The sequence below is a fragment of the Rattus norvegicus genome, chromosome 19 (assembly GCF_021556685.1).
Source record: "Rattus norvegicus strain SHRSP/BbbUtx chromosome 19, alternate assembly SHRSP_T2T, whole genome shotgun sequence".
Lineage (NCBI taxonomy): Eukaryota > Metazoa > Chordata > Mammalia > Rodentia > Muridae > Rattus > Rattus norvegicus.
Genome location: NC_141552.1, coordinates 54,044,644 through 54,069,090, shown reverse-complemented (window position 1 = coordinate 54,069,090; position 24,447 = coordinate 54,044,644). Strand labels below are relative to the sequence as shown.

The window sequence follows — 24,447 nt, the reverse complement described above, 5'->3', positions numbered from 1 at the left end:
TTTGAGTGCAAGTGAAGGCTACACGGAGAAAACCTTTCTTGAAAAATCAAAACCAAATCAAACCAAACCCTAAATGTCTTGCAAACCCACGACAACTCAAAACTTGAACTCCTTTCTTTTTTTTTTTTTTTTTTTGGTTCTTTTTTTTCGGAGCTGGGGACCGAACCCAGGGCTTTGTGCTTCCTAGGCAAGCGCTCTACCACTGAGCTAAATCCCCAACCCAAAACTTGAACTCCTTAATTGTTCCCGGATACCATGTCTTCTCTAAGAATTATGTCCCAGCAGACACACTGAAGAAAGAACCATGTTCTTGGTACTAGAACAGGTATGCTTTGTAGTGAAATTTCAAGACAGAAGACAGTGGATAGCTAGACTGGAAATACATGTGTTTTGAGACTAGGTCTCATAGCAGAGACTGGCCTTGCACTCTCTCCCTCCCTACACCTCCCAAGTACAGGAGTTAAAAGTGTTCACTGCCATTCCTAATTTTGCACTTTTTTTTTTTTTTGGTTCTTTTTTTCGGAGCTGGGGACCGAACCCAGGGCCTTGCGCTTCCTAGGTAAGCACTCTAACCACTGAGCTAAATCCCCAGCCCCAATTTTGCACTATTTTAAGAGCCTCTTTTTTTTTTTTTTTGGTGAAGCTCCTGTTCAAATCATTCAAACAGCTTTACACAACTATCAGGACTTAAAATGTATCCCAACAGCATCACAGGCGGAAAGCACTTCTCTTTTCCCGGTATCTGGGAGGCAGAGGCAGAAAAAAAGGCTATGAGATTCTTGTCTCAAAAACCAAAAACTAAATACATACCCACACAAATAGGATGTAACTCTGTTGTTTTTAATTGTTTTTTTTTTTTGGGGGGGGGGGAGACAGGGTTTCCTCTGTGTAGCCCTGGTTGTCCAGGAATTTGCTCTGGTGGCCTCTGCCTCCCAAGTGCTGGGATTAAAAGCAAGTGCCACCATCGATCAGCTCATTTTTTTTTTTTAAGATTTATTTATTTATTATATGTAAGTACACTGCAGCTGTCTTCAGACACACCAGAAGAGGGCACCAGATCCCATTACAGATGGTTGTGAGCCACCATGTGGTTGCTGGGATTTGAACTCAGGACCTCTGGAAGAGCAGTCAGTGCTCTTAACCACTGAGCTATCTCTCCAGCCCAGCTCATCTTATTTTTAAGTGTGTGTGTGCATGTGTGTCTATGACCGCAAAGGCCACTAGAGAGCGTCCGATCCCTTGTAATCTTGGCGTTTAAGACGATTAAAGAAAGGTAGCCTTGTTTCAAAACCAAAATAGGGAAGAATTTTAGTATGAAATTAAGTGATGGAGCGAATACTAAGTAACTCTTTGCAGGGCTCTAGAACCTTAACTCAAAGAGATTGCACCTAGCGAAATGGGACTTCTTTTTTCTTTTTTAGCGTTTCGAGGCACGGTTTGTGTGTGTGGGGGGGGGCGGGGGGGCCCTGGCCGTCCTGGAACTCTCTCGGTAGATCAGGCTGGCTTCGAATTCCGGGATAAGCGAAGTAGGACTCTAAAGCGCTAAGCTAAGCACGCTTATGTTCCTCTGGGCGGAGCGCCGGTGGAAGACGGCCACGAGGGGCCGGAACTGACGTCAACTTCGCGCAGGTCTTTTTCCGCTCCGCACTAGTGGCACTTGGCGCGGGTTGGGACTCAACGCTGGTGTTGGAGTGCGGAGCCTCTCTGCAGGTCGGCTCGTCTTGGGGACCATGGCCACCGACTCCTGGGCGCTGGCGGTGGACGAGCAGGAAGCCGCTGTCAAGTCGGTCAGTGGCCTGGCGGGGATGGGGGACTGAGGCGGACCCAGTTTCCAGCACCCGAACCTCCGAGTCTGGCGGGCCCGCGCACACTGGAGTCTGCTGCGGGCGATCACTTAGTGCTGATTTGCTCCTAGAGCGAAGAAAACCCGCAGTGAGCTGCTTATCCGAGTTTGGACTAAAAAGTTGCTCCCGCGGTGATTCTGTACCTCATTATGTGTGTGAGGCTCCAAATTGGCCCTTCTCTTGACTTCTTATAAGAAATGGCAACATAAAATTCTCTTTTTTTTTTATTGTTGAGGGACAGTTTTTGAGTGAGTTCATGCTGTTTTTCACCTAACAGTCACTGCAATCATGCTTAACTGACAGTTGGCAGTTTGAAGCTCTCCAGAATACCAGGTTTTTTTTGTTTGTGTTAATGCTTCACTTAGCAACACATACATGTTTAGTTACTATTTTAAGTGACGTTTAGTTTTATTTATTAGGTTGTTTTGATTTTGAGTTTTTTTGGGTGAACGGTGGAGGGTTCGAGATAGTGTAGCCCAGACTGCCCTCTGACTTGCTGTGTAGCTGAGACCGGCCATGAGAGCCTGAATTCCTATCTCTTTGCCTCCTCTTAGTGTTTGGGTTACCGATTTGCGGCCTTTGTTTTGTTTTTGACACAGCCCAACTGGCCTCACTGTTTAACTCAGGGTGGCCTCAATACTTTTAATAAATATGGGGTGTGTGTGTGTGTGTGTGTGTGTGTGTGTGTGTGTGTGGTGTTTTGCCTGTGTGTATCTGTGCACCACACTTGTGCCTGCATATGTTAGAAAGAGGGTGTTGGATCCCCTGGAGCTGGGATTTCAAACTTGTGCTGGCCCTCTGCTAGAGCAGCAAGCTCCCTTAACCGCTGAACCAGTTCAGTAGAAGAACCAGCAGCAATTGTTTTTCTGTTTCTTTGTTTGTTTGTTTGTTTTTGTTTGGATTTGCTTTGTGTATGTACATGTGTAATTTGAGCATGCATGTGCTACAGTTCATGTGTGGAGGTCAGGAGATAACTTGTGAGGGTAATTCTCTTTCTTCAATTTGTTGGGGTTAGTAACGTGAGCTACCCACTGAGCAATCCTATGAGTCGCGTCTGAAGTCTCAAATCTAGTGATTATTCCTAAAAGGTAGTGACTGCGAGGTTTGGGGTTTTTTTTCTTCTCCAGTTTAATTATGTGTAGTCCTGGATGTCCTGGAATTTGCTCTGTAGACTCAGAGATCCACCTGCCTCTGCCTCCTAAGTGCTGGGACTACAGGTGTGTGATACCTTTCCCAGGTTTGTCTGCTTTCTCATGGCCTCTCCCCCATTAAAGGAGAAATTGTGTTCACCTGCTTTTTCTGTAGAAAACCTGGTTCCTAAACTCTTAAACTGGTAGTTTAAATGAGACGTTCCCCATAGACTTGGACATTTTGACACTTGGTCCCCATTTGGTGCTACTGGTTAGGGAGTCTTAGGAGGTTTGGCTTTGCTGGGGAAAGTATGTCCCTTAGAGGCTGCCTGATTTCCAGTACAGTTAAAGATGTAGGCCTTCAGCACCCAGCCCCGGTCACCATGCTTTGCTCTGCTTCATGGACCCTTATCGCTAGACTAACGCTAGAACCACGAGCCCGAGGAGCGCTTGTGTAGATTGTCCTGGTATGCTGTTTCCTCGCAGCAGTAGGAACTCCGTAATGCACAGGAGCGCACAGTAGGTCGGTTGGAGAGGGCAACTTGGGAAGGACATTACCACTTGGCAAAGTCAGTACAGTGACTCTAGGAAGAGTAACAGTCCCCAGGTGTGTTGTTGGTTCACACTTTTGTTTAATATTTTATTTTATGTGAGTACATTGTCGCTGTCTTCACACACACCAGAAGAGGGCATCAGATCCCATTACAGATGGTTATGAGCCACCATGTGGTTGCTGAGAATTGAACTCAGGACCTCTGGAAGAGCAGTCCATGTTCTTAAACCATTGAGCCATCTCTCCAGCCCGGTTCACACTTTTAATATCAGCACATGGGAAGCTGAAACAGGTGAATCATCTCTGAGTTCAAGGACCCAAGGCTATGCACAAAGACCCTGTCTGTAAACACCAATAACCCATGATGTTAACTTAGGGATCTTGGGGACAGACCCAAGGTTCCGGGAACCTAAATCATCTGTCTTAGATGCTGTTGTCTTTGCTGTGGCAAAATACAAATACATGACAAGAGCAAGAGTTTATCTCGGCTTGGTGAGGTGGCACGTGCCTTCAGTCCAGTACTCAGGAGGTAGAGGCAGGTGGATCTCTGAGTTTGAGGCCATTCTCGTCTACCTGTTGAGTTCTAGAACATCCATGGCTACACAAAGAGCCATGTCATAGACAACCCCCCCACCCCCACCCCCACACACACAAAGTATTTTTGCCTCCTAGTTTAAGAAGGGCACATGGTCTGTAATGGTGGAAGGCATGGTGCAGGGAACTGTGCCACATCCTCAAGTCAGGAGAGAGACGCTGCTGCAGCTGCTTGCATTCACTCCTCATTCAATCCTGGACCCTAGGGCTGGGAAAGGTGCAGCCTGCACTTCAGTGTAGGTCTTCCTACGTCAGGTGAACCTCTCAGGAGCTTGTCTTTCATTATACATACCATCGAGTGGACAATCAAGATTGTCCACGCCACCTTCAGCTCTTACTGTGGACAGTTCTGTGTTATTAAATACCTGTGACTCTGATTGTTACATTTGTAAGTCTCCTGGTGCAAGCTGGCTTCTAACTCAGTGACCCTCAGCTCTGATCTTCCTGCCTCCACCTCCCAGGTACTGGATAAAGAAAGGCCTGTTTTACTACACTGGCTTACTGTGCTGCTCTCTAACTTGCATGCAGGTGGTCGGTAGGACAGGTAACTTGCTGCTGTTTAAGTTTGGGGTTAAAGAGGCTGGCAGCACACCTGTCCAGTTTGTTTAGTGTCCTGGGTTTGACCCTTGCTTCACTAAAAACCCAGACAAACAAACAGAAACTTGGATATGTTGTAGAAAAAGTGTATGTTAGAAAAACAAATGTTTGAAGCTTCTTTCCCAGTGTCCCCATACCATTATGGTTAACCCGTGCCCACTTGCTCTGTTTATGCTGCTGAGGAAACAGGAGATGGTTTGCCCAGGCCCTTAGTACTTCTATATTGTGTAGAACAAGCCAGCTCCCCAGCCAGCTCTGCAATAGTTTCTGCTAACTGCTTATGAGGCATTCCACTGCCTTCCTTGGTTGGGTCTTTTGCTTACTGTTTCCTTTTGTTCTCACTCAGATGAACAGTTTGCAGATCAAGGAAGAGAAAGTCAAAGCAGACACCAATGGTGAGTCAACGGTAACTACAGACTAGGTACCAAGTTTACCTGGGCTGGTGCCAGGGCTCCCTGCAACGAGCAGTGAGATTGTCCTAGAGCCCATGCGTAACATGTCAGCCCTGGAATGGAGCCCGAATTAGGAATTTCTGAAGAGGGAATGTTTTCCAGATTTTTCTAGCTTCTGATGCCTTAAAAACAAAAGTCACTATTGTATTCTCCTGTTTAAGGTTTGAATCTTTGGGTCCAGGCGTGGTGGCTCTCATCTGTGATTCCCCTGGGCAGGAGGTTTTAGATCCCTCCTGCTAAGGACATAGCAAAACTCTGTTTCAGAAACAAACAAAAATCAGTAACTCAGAAAATCCATAAAGGCACAAGGCGCCCCTCCATGCTGTTATAGTACTGTTCTCACACCAAGGCGTCCATTTGCTGGTCTCCCTAACCTCTGAGGAAGCACTCAAAGGTGTGCTGTTTAAATCGTAATAGCTGCCGGGTGCTGCAGGCCTGTGTCCAGGGGAAGCAGAGGCAGGCGGGCTTCCGAGCTAGAGACCAGCTAGAGCTACAAACGAACAAACAAACTCCAACCCACAGCCCTGGCTCCTAGTGCTTTGCTGGCGGTCTTTGGTATTTCTTGAGTTTTAACAATTTTACTCAGATCTCTGCCCTCACTTCACATAGCATTCTCTCAAGTAGCCTTTCTTCTTCCATCGATTGACTGATTGAAAGTGCTGGGAGTAAACTCAGAGTCACAAACACTTGAGGCAAATACTCTGTCACTCCTTAGCCATAGGTGTACCCCCTTTTTATATAGGTCCAGTAACATTTTGGATAGGGTACACTTAAGCAGTGGTATCTGCAGTGACCCCATTTTCAGATAAGATCCCTTTCTGAGGTACAGGGGGTTAGGACAAGGATAAATGAATTTTAGGAGTGCTGGGTTCAGTCCATGACACAGAAGTGATGACTGTTAGGGACATTTTAATTTAGTTTCATTTCTCTTAGCTTGGTCATTTGTGGTTTTTTGGTAGCAAGGCCGTGCTCTATAACTGAGGCTGGACTCGAATGCACAGATGCCTCTAGCCTTGGCATCCTAAGTTTGAGGATTGCAGACCGTTACTGTGCCTGGATCTGAATTTTGAATGATGCTCCAAAGGATCTTTATGTATGGGGACTCCTATTTCATTCTTTGTCATCTCCTGGTTGTCTTTCCCTGTCACAACCTCTGTCTGAGAGGTGACAAAATAATGCACAGAATTGATTTTTCGTGCACCTATAGTTCTTTGCAAGCTGAGCTACACAACGTCCCCTTATGTTGGTTGAGATTAATCGTGTTTGTCTCAATTTGATATCCTAAACTAGATCTTAGAATCACCGTGAGCTGAAATACTTTACCTTGTGTAATGTTTTTGTACAACAATTTACCCAAGATACATTTGCTAGGTCAAGAGTATAAGCATTTGAGAACATATTGTGGCACGGAGAGATGACTCTCTGCTTCGGAGTTCTCAGTGCTTTTGCCGAAGTCCAGCTGTGTTCTCAGCAGCCCATCAGGCAGTTGATTCACAGCATCCTGTAACTACACCCTCCTGGCCTCAGGACACCTGCCCTCTTGTGAACGTGCATAGACATATAATTTAATCTAAAAGAATTTCTTTCTTTCCTTTTCCTTTTTTTTTTGTTTTTTTTTTAAAGATTTATTTATTTTATTTATATATTAGTACACTGTAGCTGTCTTCAGACACATCAGAAGAGAGCATCCCATTACAGATGGTTATGAGCCACCATGTGGTTGCTGGGAATTGAACTCAGGACCTCTGGAAGAGCAGTCAGTGCTCTTAACCACTGAGCCATCTCTTCAGCCCTTTTTTTTTTTTTTTTTTTTTTTTTTTGGTTTTTTTGAGACAGGTTTTCACCTGCCTCTCCAAGTGCAGGCACTAATCCAAGTGCAGTCATTAAAGGCGCAGGCCACCACCAGCAGGCTTGAAAATAAATCTTTGGAAATGTTGTTATTGTGTGTGTGAGACGGATGTGTCACACCCATGTGGAGGTCGGAGCACAGCTTACAGGAGTTGGTTCTGTCCTGCCAGGTGTGACCTGGAGATTGAACTTGGGTCATCAGGTTTGACAGCAAATACTTTTATCCAATCATTCTCAATTTTTACAAAAATTTTCAAAGTAGGGGTGACGATATTGTAGCATGCAGGAGCTTAGTGTCATATAAGACAGTCATGCTGTTGCCTTTTTTGTAATCTAAATATGTGGAAGTAGGAGCACGAGGGTTAGAGGTTCAGCATGATCCCCTGCTACATAGCAAACTGCAGGCTAGCCTGGACTACATGACAGTTGTCTCGAAAACAAAACAAAGTACTCTCTGCAAAATTGTTTTATTTTTAGTGTTTTAGAACAAGGTCTCCATATATATCTTGACTGACTTGGAATTTATATATAGACCAGGCTAGCCTCAAATTCTGGGTAAGCTTGATTCTGCTTTCTTAGTCTTGGGATTTCAGTCACCACTATGCAATACTCTATAAGTATTCTATGATTTTATATTTCTGTTCTCAGAGCCTGAAAGTGTCTATTTCCATATAGTCTCATCACAAAATGTTTAGTCAGACTTTTAAGAGTTTTTCTAGTGGGGTTGGAGATTTAGCTCAGTGGTAGAGCGCTTGCCTAGCAAGCGCAAGGCCCTGGGTTCGGTCCCCAGCTCCGAAAAAAAAAATTTTTTTTTTCCAGTGTCATAGGTAAAAGAGAATAGAATTTACTATGTAATGCTTTGCTGTATTTTAGAATATTCAAGTAACCAGCAGCCACATATTTTTGTGATTCTCAGTTCAAATTTAAGTTTTTCTTATGCACTTAACATACTTTGTAGACATAAAATCCATTAAATGTGAAGAAATGTCATCTCCTTACAGTCATTCACTTAGTGAGTTTTAGTGTTTAGTGTCCCAGCCTTAGGTGGGTTTAGTGGTTGCCTTTCTAATGACAGCTGTTCTCTTGTGTAGGTGTTATCAAAACCAGCACCACTGCAGAAAAGACAGAGGAAGAAGAGAAAGGTAACCATTCTTTGAAGTATGCTGTGAGAGACCTCATGTGACCCTGCCTAACCACTGGAGCTAGCGACACTCTTATGGGAACAGGGAAGTGAGGGGAGATGAAGAGTTTGCTGTCCCGGAAGCTGGAGAAAATCTCTTCAGCAGTAGGATGTCAGATCTGGGAAGATGGCTCACTCACTAAAGTGCCTCCGTGAAAGCATGACCTGAGTTGTGCCCCCAGTTTCTAGCTCGTGAAAACACATGCAGTGGCATGTGTGTGTAAGCCTGGCACTGAGGGAGGGGTGGTGTGACGCTTGCAGTGCGATCCCAAGCTCTCCGCCTAGCCATTCTAAACAACTAGTCAGCTGCAGGCTCACTGAGACCCTGTCATGAGCTGAGGAAGCAGGTGAGGAAGATGCACAATCTCAATCTCAGACTTCACACGTATGTGCACCTTTGAACTCATACAGACACATACATTACACATGCACAAATGTGCAGAGCAGGTGTGTCAGGTTGGACATGCACCTCAAGGGCCAAACACTTGTGTTAGGCCGTGAGTTCTATCCCCATCACTGGAAAAACAAACCAAAGGGCGTCACGATAGCTATAAGGTGATTGAGGAAATAGGCATCATGTGCTTGTGGTCTCAGCTGCTTGAGAGGCTGAGGCAAATGAAGTTTAAAACAAAAATAGCTTAGTGCAGAGACAGGAATCCAAGTACTCAGTCCCTGCAGCAGGAGGATGCTGTGAGTTCAAGTAAGACCCTGTCTCCAGTAACTTAAACTGTACAGGGAGTGGCTTTTCTCCACCGTGATTGCTTGTCTAGAGCAGAGATGGGAAAGTGCATTTCCTCGGGTGAGAATTCCCCAGTGGATGAAGAAAATCTGTTCTCTCCTGACAGAGGACAGAGCTGCTCAGTCTTTACTCAACAAGCTGATCAGAAGCAATCTTGTGGATAACACCAACCAAGTGGAAGTCCTGCAGAGGGACCCGAGCTCCCCGCTCTACTCAGTGAAGTCCTTCGAGGAGCTTCGCCTGTGAGTACTTACCAGTCAGAACAGCTCTTCCTCAGTCCCCGTAAATCAGTTCTCAAGACTTGGCCTGGTAGCACAGGCCTTTAATCCCACACTTAGTAGGCAGAGGCAGGGGATCTCTGAGTTCATTCTAGCCAAGACTACGTAAGGAGACCCTATCTCAAAAATAAAAAAAAAAAAAACAAATTTCAGCATTTTGGATTCTTGTGGACTTTCATTTTGGCTTTAAATTTTTAAAAACAAATCATATTATGTCTCTGAGTAGGAGGTAATCTACATAATTAAACGTGAGTGTGGGAGGGGCAAGGTTTGTGGCTCAGGTAGTTGTAGAGTGAGTGCTTGCTTAGCAAATGTGAGGTCCTGAGTTTGATCCCTTGCACTGCACAAAACAAGCATTGAGTGGCATGCCTATGTACAATCCCAGCATTTCAGAGATCTTGCAGGCTGGAGGTCAAACCTCAAGGTCATTCTAGGCAACACAGCAAGTTTGAGGCCAGCCTTGGACACACGAGACTGTATGCATGTGTATACAGTGATAATCTTCTATCTCTCTCCTGACTATCCTTTTTCTTCCAGTATAGCTTTCTCTTTTTCTTTAGACACTGGATCCCCGAGTGGTCTGGTGGTAGTGCAGGCCCATAATCCAGCTGCTTTGAAGGATCAGAAGTTCAGGATCTGCTTGGGGTACAGAGTGCATGTGGGATCCCACTATGTTGTCCTTGCTAGCCTTGGACACCTAGCATCAAGGATCCTCCCACCCGAGCCTCATGGGTAGCTGGGACTACAAGTGTGCATGTGCACCTGATTTTCTTAGTAGAGACTGAAATGCTACAGATTCATTCATCATAGCTGAAAGTCTTTTTGTTTTTCTTTTATACTCTTAGAACTTTGAATAAAATATTGGCTGACAGGTGATTTCTGGATGTCAGGAACATGTCTTATTAGGTAAGCCCTTTGGAAGACTACAGGGTTTACACACATTTTTATCTGCTTTTAGAAAGTGTCTGAAGAACCTGGATTCTGATACTGTTGGGGTCTGGGGTTGCTCAGATAATGAGGACAGAACCTTCAAAGTCAGAAAGAAACCAGAAGCACCTTTATTCACTGTGGGAAGCACTTCTAGCTGGCTAAGGATGCAGTCAGATTCAGGTACCGAGCTGCTTCTCTGAAGGGAGGGAGCAGGCTCTTTTTAAAGCCTAAAACCTCAAGCAGATGTTCAGAGGATGATAGAGAAGAAATTTCTTAGTTGGGGTTAGTCCTTGAGTAACCTGTCTCAAAATGTGGCTGATAGCAGGATGTTTGTAGAGGTTCAAGGCTTTTTTATTTATTGAGGCATTGGTCTTATCTTTATGGGGCTGACACAGGCCAGATGGTTTTTACTGTAACTGAAGAGAATGTAGGGCAATGACATATAGTAAAATGGGGGCAGTGGCCCCATACTTGGAGTTGCTCTAGGCAGTACTGAGAGTGCAGTGCAACCTTTGATAGGCCAGGCTTTGAGTAAAAGGAGTGCCTCGTGGGGTTGGGGATTTAGCTCAGTGGTAGAGCGCTTGCCTAGCGAGCACAAGGCCCTGGGTTCGGTCCCCAGCTCCGAAAAAAAAAAGAAAAAAAAAAAAAAAGGAGTGCCTCGTGATAAAATACACCTAATAGCTCTCAGAAGAGGTTTTATTGGAAGTGCGGCTGGGCTGTATAGCACTGTGCACTAGGCAGCACTGCCATACCGACCACTTGAAAATGTAGGACGGATGGAGCTCTTGTAGGAAATACTCTGTGTGAGAGAGAAACAGATTTTCCTCTGAACCTGGAGTATGTCCATGCAGCTAGATATCCCAGGATCCTCCTGGCTCACTACCGTCCTGCTCTCCTTGGTGTCATAGGTGTGTACCACTACTCAGCTTTTACCTGAGTGCTGGACATCTAAACCCAGGCCGTCATGCTTCTGTGGTGGAACTTTACCAGCTGAGCTGTCGGCACCCCATTCATATTGATATGAATTATGTTTATATTGATAATGATTATGTTTCTGTCACAATCTTTTTGGTTTGGCTTTTGGTTGGATTTGGGTTTAGGTTTTTTGAGACAAGGTTTCTTTGTGTAGCCCTGACTGTCATGGAACTGGCTCTGTAGACCAGGCTAGTCTCACAGAAATCCACCTACCTCTGCCTCCCACGTGCTAGGATTAAAGGTGTGCACCACCACTGCCTGACAAGAATATATTTTTTAATTTAGATATTTTACATATGAGTGCTTTTGCCTCACATGCGTATGTGCACCATTTGTGTGCCTAGTGCAAATGGAGGTCAGAGAAGGCATGAGATCTGAAGCTATAGTAACAGATGGCTGTGCCACCACCATGTGGATGCTGGGAACAGAACTCAGGTCCTCTGGAAGAACAGCCAGTGCACTGAACCATCTCTCCATCCCTCCCCTTTCTTAAGATCTTACTACATAGCATTTCAGAGGCTGCCTTCGTTACCCAATAGAGAATACCAAAGGGTTTTGTTGATAGGAAAATTAGCTATGTCTGAGAACCTAGATATGCCAGAATTTACTTTCTAGAGATTCGTTCATCTCTTAAACATTTTAAAATATTTTAAAATTTACTATTTTTATCTTTAGTATAAAATTTTCATTATGTATGTTTTGCCTACATACACACATTGTGTGTGTATTTATATATATTTGTATAAATAATTATATACATATTAGTGTACCAAGGGCATGTCTGGGCCCGTTAGAGACCAGAAGAGTGCAGTCATTAAGATCCCATAGAAACAGAATTACAAACAGTTGTGAGCTACCACGTGGGTGCTGAGAATTTAACCAGCTTCTTTTGGAAGAACAGCTAGTGCTCTTAGCTACTGAGCCATCTCTAGTCCTTTTGTCTTTAAATTTTTTATAGTATATATCTCCGTGTGTGCACGAGTACAAACTACACAGAGACAAGAGTAGAGACTAGAGGATGAGTTGGAGTCGGTTCTCCTTTTCTATCATCTGGGTTCCAGCCAACAGATCAAACTCAGGTCATTAGGCTTGGTAGCAGTGGCTTTCCTCATAGCCATCTTGTTAGTCTTGCCCCCCCTCCCTTTTTTTTTTAACTCACTCCGTAGCTCAGGCTGACCTAGAACTCACTGTAGCCCAGGATAGTGTGCTCGAGGCTGTCTTTCTATCAGCTTTCTGAGTATTGTGATTACAGATTTGAGACATCATTTTAGATTTTTTTGTGAAAAGTTGAGCATAGGAAATACTGTGGTCTCAGCACTCAGGACAGAGTAAAGTGGTCAGGAATTCAAGGTGACCCTCAGCAACATGGTGAGTTCAAATCCAAACTGGGTTACATAAACTCTTTCCTTTAAGAAACAATAAAAATTAAAAATAAGCAAAAAGTTTTGGGTTTTTCTTAAATACTTTGTGAATATAGAGGTAGTAGAGAAGTTGTTATAAATGTGACCGCAATTGATATTTATTATGTAGTTACATGAAAACTTGTTGCCAGGACTGGGGATGTAGCTTAGTTGCTCTAGTGTTTGCCTAGCATGTATGAAGCCCTGGCTGCAGTCCCTGTAGAGCACGAAGTGTGGTGATGCACTTGGGACATGAGTTAGGGTGTGAGGTATATCAGGTTTCAGAACAGCCGGCTCCATAGGGACCTTATCTCCTAGAAAGAAAAATAGTTTTACGTAAATTCAATTTTTCTAAAGAAATTCTACATTGCAACAATATAGCAAGCAGTGTTTATTTTAGAAATTTCCTTTATAACTTATGAAATAAATATCACTTTGCTGTGTATAGAGAACACTTGTCATCCTGATCTGACCAGATGGGTGGGTCTGCTGAAAGCGTGGATTCTTCCCTCCGTCTAAGAAACTGTAATAGTCACAGAGAAGGCTAAGATGAGGCTCTGGTTTTAGATGGTTTGCATGGTGTCGGGGCTGGAGAGATGGCTTGTGGATTAGGCCCGGTCACTGCTGTTGCAGTAGACTGGAGCTTGATTCCCTGCACCCGCTTCCAGCAGCTCACAACTGCTTGTTAACTCTAGCTCCAGTGAGCGCAGTCCCTTTTTCTGTCTTCCATAGGCACTCACACACACCGACGCATACACGTATGAATTCGTACACATAGATAAAAATGAATCTTTTTACAAAAGTTTGGAGTTGGTGAGGTGGTTAATTGGGTAAAGGCACTTACTACCAAGCCTGATAACCTGAGTTCAATCCCAAGGACCTTCACGGTGAAAAGAGAATGCTGACTTACGCCATGGCACATGCACGTACACACAGAGAATAACCACATGTAAATTTTAGAGTAACAGTTTGGCTAAGCATCATACCTAGGTAGATCTAGGGAAGGTGAGAGTCTTTAAGAACATTTTAATTGCTGGAAACCCATCTTGTCTTTACCCTTCCTCCTAGGAAACCACAGCTTCTCCAAGGAGTCTATGCCATGGGCTTCAATCGACCATCCAAGATCCAGGAGAATGCTTTGCCCATGATGCTTGCTGAACCGTGAGTGCAGACCCGGCTGTCCCTCTTCATAGTTGGTTTAACTAAATGTTTCACAAATGGCTCTCATTGTTTCTGGGCACAGAACGGGCTGTCTGGGACAACCTGCTTTCTCAGGAAAAGAGCTTCAAAACTGCAGAGAGAATCAAGGGGATTTAAACATACTTCTTGGGGGGCGGGGAGGGAGGAGCATTGAGACACGATGTCTTGTGTAGTCCTGGCTATCCTTAACCTTGCTCTATAGACTAGGATGGCCTCAAACTCGAGATCTTGCCTGCCCCTGCCTCCGAGTGGTGGGGTTAAAGGCATATGTGCTAAATAACACTCCTGGCCTTCACTGGGCATTTTTGATGACCTAGATTTACTCTCTGCTTCTTTAAAAACAAGACAAGTATTTTGAGGAGTTGGAGAGATGGCTCAGCAGTTAAGAGCACTCTTTTAGAGAACCTAGGTTTAATTCCCAGCAACCACATGGTGATTCACAACAGTGTATATAACTCTAGTCCTAGGGGATCTGATGCCCATTTCTGACCTCCAAGGCACACAAGTGGTGCACAGACATGTAGGCTAAAGATCCATGCACATAGAATAATTTTTTAAAAATACTACTTTGAAATTTTTAAACTCCACAACAAAAAATGTATATAGAAAAATACCAGGAATATCTTTGTAGCTCTATTCAGCATTTACGGTATTACATTAATAAAGTTGCAAGTGGAACCTCCCATGAACTCTTCCATCTCTTGTCTACCCCACCTTCAGAAGCAAATGCCTTCCTGACATGGGCTATCTCCTTGTGTGTTTTTAAATCCTTTCACTATGTGCATAGTTGTCTAAGGCTCTGAAGGGTAGCATGCATATTTTTAAAACCCAGATAAATGATACTGTATTTTGTAGAACTTTTTTTATATCAACTTCTTTTTGGCTGTTTGTCTTTGTTTTTTTTTTTTTTTTTTGAAATAGATTATTACTATGTAGCTTTGGTTGTCTTGAAACTCACTCTGTAGAGCTGGCTGGCCTTGAACTCACGGTGATCCACTTGCTTCTACCTCCTCAGTGTTGCAATTAAAGGCATGTACCACCACACATGGCTTCAACTCTTTTTTAATGACAAAACACCATGGTATTGGGTGAGGTGATGTAGATTGTAAAGGTTCCTTCTAAAACGCCCATTACACCTAATTATGAACTCAGTATGCAGAAGTAAGATCATGGTTTGTAAGTTTGAGGCCAACCTCCTGAGCTTTATAATAAGACCCTGAAGAAAGAAAGGAGAATTCACCAACTGAGTCAGTGTCTTAAGTCATCTGTGTAGGTGGGAAGAGAGAGTATCCAGGAAGTTGAAATTCAGGGGCATGTTATAGCTCAGCAGAAAACATCATTGGGCTTCTGTGGCCTAGATATTACTCCAGGCTTGATCTCTCTGGGACACTTGGGCATTAAAACTAGGACACTCCAGAATGAGGATTTTGTTGGTGTGAACCCATCTAAATAATAATTGGTTTAAAAAAAAAAACTGACAGAATAAAGTGGAGCTGGTATGGTAGCTTAGAGTAAATAAGCCTTCCAATAATTGACATCTGTTAGATGGACCATGTGGTGAAAGGAAAGAACCAACTCCTAAAAATTGTCCTCTGAGTTCACACTTGCACATCTCCACTCCCCAAAACACTAAGCACTTAATTTGTAAATCTTTGGAAGGAACTAGAGAGATGCCTCATGGTTCTAAGAACACATCCTGCTCTTCCACATGACCCAAGTTTGGTTCCGACTACTCGGTCAGGTGGTTCACAACTTCTGTGACTGGAGTTCTAGAAGATGTGATATCTGATTCCCTCTTCTGGTCTCTGTGTGCACTCATTTGCACATACATGTCATACCTCTACACAGATATACAGATGTACATAAATGAATGATAAAAACATTTTTAAAATGTAGGAGTTGAAATGTAGCTTGGTGGCAGATTGTCAAGTGAAATAATGTATGAAAGTTAATTTCTGTTCAGTGCAGAAACAGAAAATAAAAAGAGGGGTTGGGGATTTAGCTCAGTAGTAGAGCGCTTGCCTAGGAAGCGCAAGGCCCTGGGTTCGGTCCACAGCTCCGAAAAAAAGAACCAAAAAAAGAAAATAAAAAGAAACTTAAGTGGATGTGTGTGTGTGTGTGTGTGTTTATACATACATACATACATATATATTCTTTTTTTTTTTTCCGAAGCTGGGGACCGATCCCAGGGTCTTGCACTTGCTAGGCAAGCGCTCTACCACTGAGCTAAATCCCCAACCTTTTCTTTTTTTTGAGACAAGATCTCACCATGTAGCATTGACTGTCCATGAATTTGGTACCTAAACCAGGCTGCTCTCAAACTTAGATCTGCCTATGTCTACCTCCTATGTGAGATTAAAAGTGTAGATCACCACACCTTACTCCAATATTGTTTCTTTGTCAATGCAGCCCACAGAACCTGATTGCACAGTCCCAGTCTGGTACTGGGAAAACAGCTGCCTTTGTCTTAGCTATGCTCAGCAGAGTGGAACCAGCAGACAGACACCCTCAGGTGAGTGTTAGAAGCCTAGGAGCTGTTGCTTGGCTGCCCTGAGGACCAGTAGTGTCATCTGATGACACTGAGGTATGACTGATGTTGGCACCTTAGTCTTGGGCTATCTCAAAGCAGGTTAGTGTTCCAGGCCTTGACAGGATTAGGATTCTTTTGGAGACCTCAGCCTTAAGCAGTGATTTCTAAAGGCCTCCACCAGTTCTGAACCAGGGCTCCCACTAAAGCCAGGTTCCTTACTGACAGACATTTGTTCAATATGTGAGAGATGAGCCTGCCTGAGAGTGGGTCCCTTGCACTATTCAAGAGGTAATAACATCAGGGTGCCAGTGGCTTAGGCCCATTGTCCTTACTAAACTCACCTTCTATGATTTCTCTGCCAGTGTTTGTGCCTGTCCCCAACATACGAGCTGGCACTGCAAACAGGAAAAGTGATTGAGCAGATGGGCAAATTTCATCCAGAATTGAAGCTAGCTTATGCTGTTCGAGGCAATAAATGTAAGTATAAGGGAAAAGGGCTAAACAGAGATGAAATTTGTAAGTTTGGGCTACTATGCCTGACCAGTGGCCTAATTTCTTACAATGGAATGTTAAAGTGAACATGAACTTGTTTAAACTTGACCTCGCTGAAGTTTCAGAGGGTGTGTGTCATAGGCATCTGTGTTTTAAACTAAAGGGATTTGTCCTTAGCTGTACAAGTAGAATATTCATAGACCAGGAAACAACAAGTCTGCCAGGATCCTTGACAGCTACCAGCTTAGGAGGAACTAGGTGACCTGCACGGGAGAGTAGATGGCAGAAGATGATATGGAAAGACACATGGAGGTAGAGAGGAGCTTCATGACCTCAGCCGTGGAAAGAGCTGGAGAGACAGGTCAGTTGGTAAGAGCACTGACTGCTTTTCTAGAAGGACCCAGGTTCAGTTTCTTTAGCATCCATACGAAAAACAGAAAGCTGTCAGGAACTCCAGTTCCTGGGAATCTGGCCCTCCCGTCTGGACTTTGCGGGCACCAGGCACAGCACTCCACTCTTCACCCATGTGTAAACTAAGAAACGTTTTTGAAGGTTTTAGGGAGTAGAAAGAAGTGTGCGCATTTGTGTCCATGGTGCAATGACTGGTGTTTTACTCCACAGTTGAAGAAGAGAGGCGTGAGGACGACACCTCTTTGTTTATTGGGGTGGGACTGTGTGCGGATCAGAGGATAATTGTGGGAGTCAGTTCTTTCTTTTCACCCTGGGTTTTCAGGGATTGAATTTAGTTCCTTGGATCTGACAGGAGCCTTAGCATACTAAGCCATCTTTTTTTTTTTTTTTTTTTTTTTTGGTTCTTTTTTTCGGAGCTGGGGACCGAACCCAGGGCCTTGCGCTTCCTAGGTAAGCGCTCTACCACTGAGCTAAATCCCCAGCCCCCCATACTAAGCCATCTTACCAGCTCCCCCACATTTAGAAATCTGACATTTGGGTTCGGTCCCCAGCTCCGAAAAAAAAAAAAAAGAAATCTGACATTGACTTGTTCTGACACTTCTGAGACATGTAGAAGACTTTTTCCCCCCAGAACTGGCTTTGTCTTGGGAATGCCTGAAGAAAACTTCTCTTTTACACAGTGGAAAGAGGTCAGAAGGTCGGTGAGCAGATTGTCATCGGTACCCCTGGGACCGTCCTGGACTGGTGCTCCAAACTGAAGTTCATTGACCCCAAGAAGATCAAGGTGTTTGTTCTGGACGAGGCTGATGTGATGATAGCGACTCAGGGCCACCAAGACCAGAGCATCCGCATCCAGAGGTAGGAACTAGAGCCAAGGGGAACTTGCCAGAGCTCCTCCTGCATCTTTGGGTTCTTTGCTCTGCTCTGTGCAGCTACATTGGTGCTGTGGGCCATTTCCACAGCTGCTGTCACCATGCTTCCAGCATGGGTCGAGAAGAGAGACCTGGGCCCCTCACTCAGCCCCAGTGCCATGCTGGGTGTGCTCCTCCTTCCCCAGGATGCTCTCTCCCCACCTCAGCCTGCTGGGGCCATGACCCATCCAGAACGGGGAGGCTGAGCTTGTGCTCCTTCTGGTTGTAAAACCTTGGAGTCTTGCCAAGCGCCTGGGCCTCCCCTTGCAGGATGCTGCCCAGAAACTGCCAGATGCTGCTTTTCTCTGCCACCTTTGAAGACTCAGTGTGGAAGTTTGCCCAGAAGGTGGTCCCAGACCCCAACATCATCAAGCTGAAGCGTGAAGAGGAGACGTTGGATACCATCAAACAGTATTATGTCCTTTGCAATAACAGAGAGGAGAAGTTCCAGGCCCTGTGCAACTTGTACGGGGCCATCACCATCGCCCAAGCCATGATCTTCTGCCATGTGAGTAGTCCGAGGTCTGCTCTATGCAGTCCCTACATCATTCAGCCCCTTGCTCAAAAGGACCAAATTCTCTGTAGCAAGCAATTAGCTCATGGGGATGGAGAAAATAAGTGGTCTATTTAGCCCTCATGTTCTAGGGCTCACATAGCTTTAACACAACATTCCTGGAACAGTATCTGTGTGTAGGGGATATGTTATCGGAAAATCCAAGCAAAATCGTTAATGACTTCTAGGAAAAAGAAGAACTGTAACAAGTTGCTTATTTGTCACAGGAGGAAGCACTTGAAAATAGTGTTAGGAGACAAAAGACACATCCTCTTCTGCTAGTACAGAACATTCTGCTGTGATTTTATTTGGTGGGTTTTTTTTGTTTGTTTGTTTTTCAAGAACGGGTTTTTCTGTGCCGTGGTGCTGGCTGTCGTGGAATTCTTTTCAGAGCAGGCTGGCCTCCAGCTGCTTCTACCTCCTCAGCGCTGAAACTGAAGCTGCAGTGTGGCTTTGAACTACGGAGGCAGCTCTTCAGGCCCTTACTGCTTTATGTTCGCTTAACATTGAGCCAACCAGTGATTGCTGACCGCATTTAGTCTTGTCTCAAGACTCCTCTTACCCAGAGCCATCCCTTCACGTCTCTGACATGACATGGCTGACATGATTCTTCAGGACAGGGACATCTCAGAGAATGAATCCACATAATGGGGCAACAGTGTTGTAGGACTTCTCCGATTTCCCTACCCCCCCCCCTTTTTTTGTTTGTTTTTTTCTTTTTTCTTTTTTTTGGAGCTGGGGACCTAACCCAGGGCCTTGCCCTTGCTAGGCAAACGCTCTACCACCGAGCTAAATCCCCAACCCCCCCCTTTTGTTTTTAATCCCATTCAGATTTGGTTTTGAGATGAATGTCTCCCTGTGTAGCTCAGACTGGCCATCAACTTATGCTCTTCTACCTCAAGACTCCCAAGTGCTAAAATTATAGGGTTTTTAAAAAATTATTATATTTACTTATTCTGTGTGTGTACATGCACAGCATGTCAGGATATCTGAGGCATCAGTTTTCTTCATCTATCATGTGAGTCTCTGGAATCGAACTCTAGTCATCAAGTTTGACAGCGAGTCTTTGCCTACTGAACCATTTCATCAGACCCAAGTGTATTTTTGTAATGAAAACTTTGTAAATCTTTTCCCTTGAAGCACTGCTGCTTACTGTTGTAGTCAGGTTGGCAGTTTTAGTGTATTTAATGTTTAGGTGGTTACAGTCTAGATCCACAACAGTCTTTAGGTACTAATATTTCTGTTTTTCCAGACCCGCAAAACAGCTAGCTGGCTGGCGGCAGAGCTCTCCAAAGAGGGCCACCAGGTGGCCCTGCTGAGTGGAGAGATGATGGTGGAGCAGAGGGCTGCTGTGATCGAGCGCTTCAGAGAAGGCAAAGAGAAGGTTCTGGTGACCACCAACGTGTGTGCCCGTGGTGAGCAGAGACTGGCCCCGTTCACCAGGCAGGGGGGCCCAGGCCTGTGAGCAAGAAAAGTTCCTGTGCTCATGGTCTCCTGGAGGTCGGAGGGTTGGGGGCCGTTCCTTCCTAGGAGGGGCTGATTGATTCCTTTGGGTGGAAGGGAAGCCAGCAGTCTGGCTGTGGTGGGAAGGTTTCCAGATGCTCCCTGACTCGTAGAGTTGTGTCCTTCGGCCTCGGCTACAGCCCTCTTTAGTGTGTGCTCTTCAGTGGCCACATGTGACCTGTCCCAGCCATGTCTCCAGTGCCACTGGGTATGTGTGGCTGATGGTACCTCCCTCCCCTTGTCTCCTGCCTGCCTCCCTTTGTACAGGTATTGATGTTGAACAAGTGTCTGTGGTCATCAATTTTGACCTTCCTGTGGACAAGGACGGGAACCCAGACAATGAGACCTACCTGCACCGCATTGGGCGCACAGGCCGCTTTGGCAAGAGGGGCCTGGCAGTAAACATGGTTGACAGCAAGCACAGCATGAATATCCTCAACAGAATCCAGGAGCATTTCAGTGAGTCCCTGAGTGGGCTCTGCCGGATCCCCTTTTCAGAGGGGGGTGTGGAAGAGTGGATGTTTCCTCAGTCCCTGAGGCGGGCTCTGTCCCTGCATATTGAGGGCTCGGGGACTGGAGTATCAGTGCCCTGGGACCAGGCTGGGAGAAGCTGACTCCTGGGATGTTGGTGTCAGTGACCAGAGCCCTGGTGCTGTCTGCTCAGGCTCAGGAAGCCTGCCCTGTGCCTAGAGGAAGCATCACTGTCCCACAGGGAGGTGCCTCCCCAGACTTCCCTGCTGTCCTAGGTGACTTCTGTCACATCTCCATGGTAGTTCACGGTGGTCTTCCAATCCTTTCTCTTTCCCTCAGATAAGAAGATAGAAAGATTGGACACAGATGACTTGGACGAGATCGAGAAAATAGCCAACTGAGAAGCTTCTCCATGGGCTGGCGCCACCCTCAGCACTCCCTGCCTGGGACTCCAGTGCTTTTATGGCATAGGCCTTGACAGGCACCTCAAAGACCAAGGTCTGAGTAGAGACTACCTACCTCATTCGGAATTACGTTTGGACTTGACAGAAATTTGTGCAAATAGGGGGAAATCTAAGGAAAGTTACATTTTAGAAAATAGTCCTAGCTGGGTGGTGGTGCACACCTTTAATCCCGGCACTTGGAGGGCAGAGACAGGTGGATCTCTGTGAGTTTGAGGCCAGCCTGATTTACTTAGTGACCTCTAGGGCAGCCAGAGCTACATCCTTGTCTTGAGAGAAGAACTGAGTTCTCAGCTCTCTTCTCCTCTAAAGCCAGTTTTCTCTTGTATGGTAATATGGTTGCTGATGCTTGGGCCGTAGGCCTTGATGCTCACTGGCTGGCTCCCTGTGTTTTGACCAACCTTCAACCTTGAATAAATGAGAGTAAAAAAGGCAGTTCAGAGAGGTCAGGAGAGACTGCTGTAGCCCACCTGCCCCTGATAGAACCAGTAGAGACTCTGTTCTCCACCCACCCCCACTCTACTTGCTCCCCCTTCCTCCCTGGTGAGCACCTTGGTTCCATTGCTATTCTTCAGATGGCAAAATGGAAGTCAGAAAATCAGACTCAAGGGTCATTGGTCTACGGGGTAGACAATCCCATTGAAGGGGAAGGTGTCTTTCCTCCTGTTGATTCCATCTATTCTGTGCCTGGCTCCATTGTTTGGTTCCAATCCATGGGGTTTCATGCCAAGTAGCAACTTAGAAAGGAAGTTATGACCAAGCAAAAACTCTCAATTATGCTGTTAGCAAACTTATGGGTTACTTCATACCTTGTATGAATAAGATTGGATAAATCAGTGATAACATCATTCTAAGAAATTTTAAAGTAATTATGAGAAACATTTTACTAATCATGATTTGTTATTTGTATTTTTCTGCTTACTAGACTAATATATGCTCATTAAAAATGTGTATAAAAGTGCTCCGTGTGCATGTGAGGCACCATGGCTACCAGCCTACTCAACACGTCCCACTCTTGCTTCTGTCGTCCACATATGCTATCGTTTGCACACGTGCACCCCTTCACAGTATTTTGTAACCCGATGGTTCAGTTTTACACCTGTTTGGCTCTGGAAAGTAGCTGTCGCCTTAATGTGCAGCTCCCCTGGTGTAGATCAGCAATCCTCAGTGATAGGGACTGAGGATTTCTACCATGTTCCATTACCTACAGTGACAGTGACTGGCTCAGTCCGTCTTGGATCTCAGTGGGTAGAATTCTTATGGTCAGTGTTGGAACATTTGAAGTCACAATCCACCAACTCTGTAGAATCCTTCTACTTCTTTTTTGAGATAGGGTCTCACTGTGTAGCTCTAGATGTCCTCAAACTCAGAAATCTACCTACCTCTGCCCCCTAAATGCTGGGATTAAAGGGGTTTACATTATCAATTTTTTAAAAACATTTATTCTGTACACAATGTTCGTAATGCCTGTATGCCTGCATGTTAAAAAAGGGCACCAGATCTCATTACAGATGGTTGTGAGGCTACCATATGGTGGCTGGGAATTGAACTCAGGACTCTGGGTAAGGGCAGCCATCTCTCCAGCCTTTATATTATCAATTTAATAAGGAGAGGGGCTGGAGAGAGGTAGCCCAGCAGTTAAGAACACCTGGTGTCCTTTAAAGGACCTTGTTTGAGTCCCAGCACCCACATTATGTTAGTCAGGTGGTTCACAACTACTTGTTACTTCCAGTTTCAGAGGAATCTGATGCCTCTGCTCTCTTTGGGTACCTGGCAGTCATGTGTACCCTACTCCCAGAGACATAAATTACCTTTAATTCCAGCACTGGTGGCAAGATCTCTTTAGTTCCAGAATATCCAGAGCTAAAATTAAGAGAACATGGCTCAAAAACAGAACTAATAGTCATTTTTCTGTTCACATAGATCTTAAGATGCCTGGTGTATTGGTGCTCAGCTGTAAGCCTAGACAGTGTAATATCAACTGAGCCCAGAAGTCAGGGATTTGGCCCTTTTTCCAAGAAAGGAAAAAGAGAAAGCAGACGAGTTTAGATAGCTTTTTGGATCTGAAATATTTTGGTCCCACAGAAGAGAAATATGAGACAGAGGTGTATTGTAGGCTAGAGTTTCAGCCCTTGAATGAGTGTGAACATGGGAGAGAAAGTATGAGATTAAAAATCAAGGTCTGCCTGGGACGGGTATTGCAGGGGACAGCAAGGTGTGCGTGCGTGTGTGTGGTGAGCATTTTAGCACTGGGGAAGTTTTAAAGGGGAAATGGCATAAGAAGGCACAAAACAAGATTGAACAATAGTTACTACCTATACTGACCAAATGACGACACTGAAAATGAAGAACATATCGTCTTAAAAACAAGGCAGAAAGGACTGGATAGAAAGCTCAGCAGTTGACACCAGTAGCTGCCCTTCCAGCAGATCCAGGATCAAGTCCCAGCACTTACAGGACAACCCAGAACTGTAACTCGGGTTTCAGGGGATCTGACACATACTCAGGCAAAACACCAACACATGTAAAGTTAAAAAAGGGAAGAGGGCAGATAGTGGGGTGCTGGTGGCACACTCCAGCACTGCCAAAGCAGAGGAAGACAGATCTCTGGGTTTGAGGCCAGCCTGGTCTGCAAAGAGAAACCCTGTCCCAAAAAAGCAAAATAGAAATCACAAGGCAGATAGTCTGTGGACTAGGAATGGTGCAAAATGGCTCATCCAGATCATAGCTGATTCTACCCAGCTACCCTAGTGTCAGTCCTGATAGGTCCTGTCTCTGTACATAAAACTCTAATGCAGCCTCCACATTTGTCCTATTTTAACAGAACAGTCTTCCTGCCCCAGTTTCAGAAACCATCACAGAAGAGTTAAACAACCACAGGGCAAAACCCCATGGCCCAGGTTATCAAGGAAGCGTCTTTGTTTTTAGTTAAATAGCAAGTCCCCTCACAGGGCAGTGGTGGCACATGTCTTTAGTTCCTGAACTCAGGAGACAAAGCTGACGGAACTCTTAGGAATGAGACCAACCTGGTCTACAGAGCCTAGGTACAGGAGAGCCTCTCAGAAAAGCAAAACAAATTTAGCATGCCTCCTCAACCTCCCTCAGACTGTAGGAATGAGTCATAACAACTGGAAAAAAAGTAATCTGGACAGTGACAATGAACATCTGTAATCCCAACCTGTGGGAGGCAGAGGCAGGAGGATTTCTGAACTTGAGGACAGCCTGGTCTGCAGAGAGACCCAGGACAATCAGGGCTACACAGAGGAACTCTCTTAAATTGAAAAAAAAAAAAAAAAAAGTTACCACCTGTAGGGGTTTGAAATTTAGTTCTGAGAGACACCTATTTTAGTGAGTGGTTTAAGGTGCAGACCCAACATTTGCCCCGGTTTTCCAGG

At 45.0% G+C, this 24,447-nt stretch overlaps 1 protein-coding gene across 2 annotated transcripts; it reads left to right on the top strand.

The window, feature by feature from the left end:
- The first annotated feature begins 1,660 nt into the window (after positions 1-1,660).
- On the top strand, positions 1,661-22,013 carry Ddx19a (DEAD-box helicase 19A). Of its 2 annotated transcripts, NM_001005381.2 has the most exons (12): positions 1,661-1,787; positions 5,065-5,113; positions 8,110-8,160; positions 9,044-9,179; positions 13,589-13,681; positions 16,130-16,232; positions 16,613-16,727; positions 17,834-18,011; positions 18,335-18,572; positions 19,870-20,032; positions 20,388-20,579; positions 20,931-22,013. In NM_001005381.2, the coding sequence occupies exons 1-12, from the start codon at positions 1,731-1,733 to the stop codon at positions 20,990-20,992; spliced, it is 1,437 nt and encodes a 478-aa protein (NP_001005381.2). In that variant the 5' UTR covers positions 1,661-1,730; the 3' UTR covers positions 20,993-22,013. The 2 variants fall into 2 exon arrangements, with proteins under 2 accessions (NP_001005381.2, XP_087450340.1); XM_087594214.1 differs by lacking the exons at positions 1,661-1,787; positions 5,065-5,113; positions 8,110-8,160 and adding an exon at positions 10,061-10,121 and having other exon boundaries at positions 9,099-9,179.
- The last annotated feature ends 2,434 nt before the right edge of the window (positions 22,014-24,447 follow it).

Bases quoted from the DNA above. Each gene is read 5' to 3' on its own strand.
- Ddx19a (NM_001005381.2), top strand. From the start codon at position 1,731: ATGGCCACCGACTCCTGGGCGCTGGCGGTGGACGAGCAGGAAGCCGCT. The intron at 5,114-8,109 runs GTGAGTCAACGG...TCTCTTGTGTAG, and splicing joins AGTCAAAGCAGACACCAATG to GTGTTATCAAAACCAGCACC. The intron at 18,012-18,334 runs GTAGGAACTAGA...CTCCCCTTGCAG, and splicing joins CAGAGCATCCGCATCCAGAG to GATGCTGCCCAGAAACTGCC.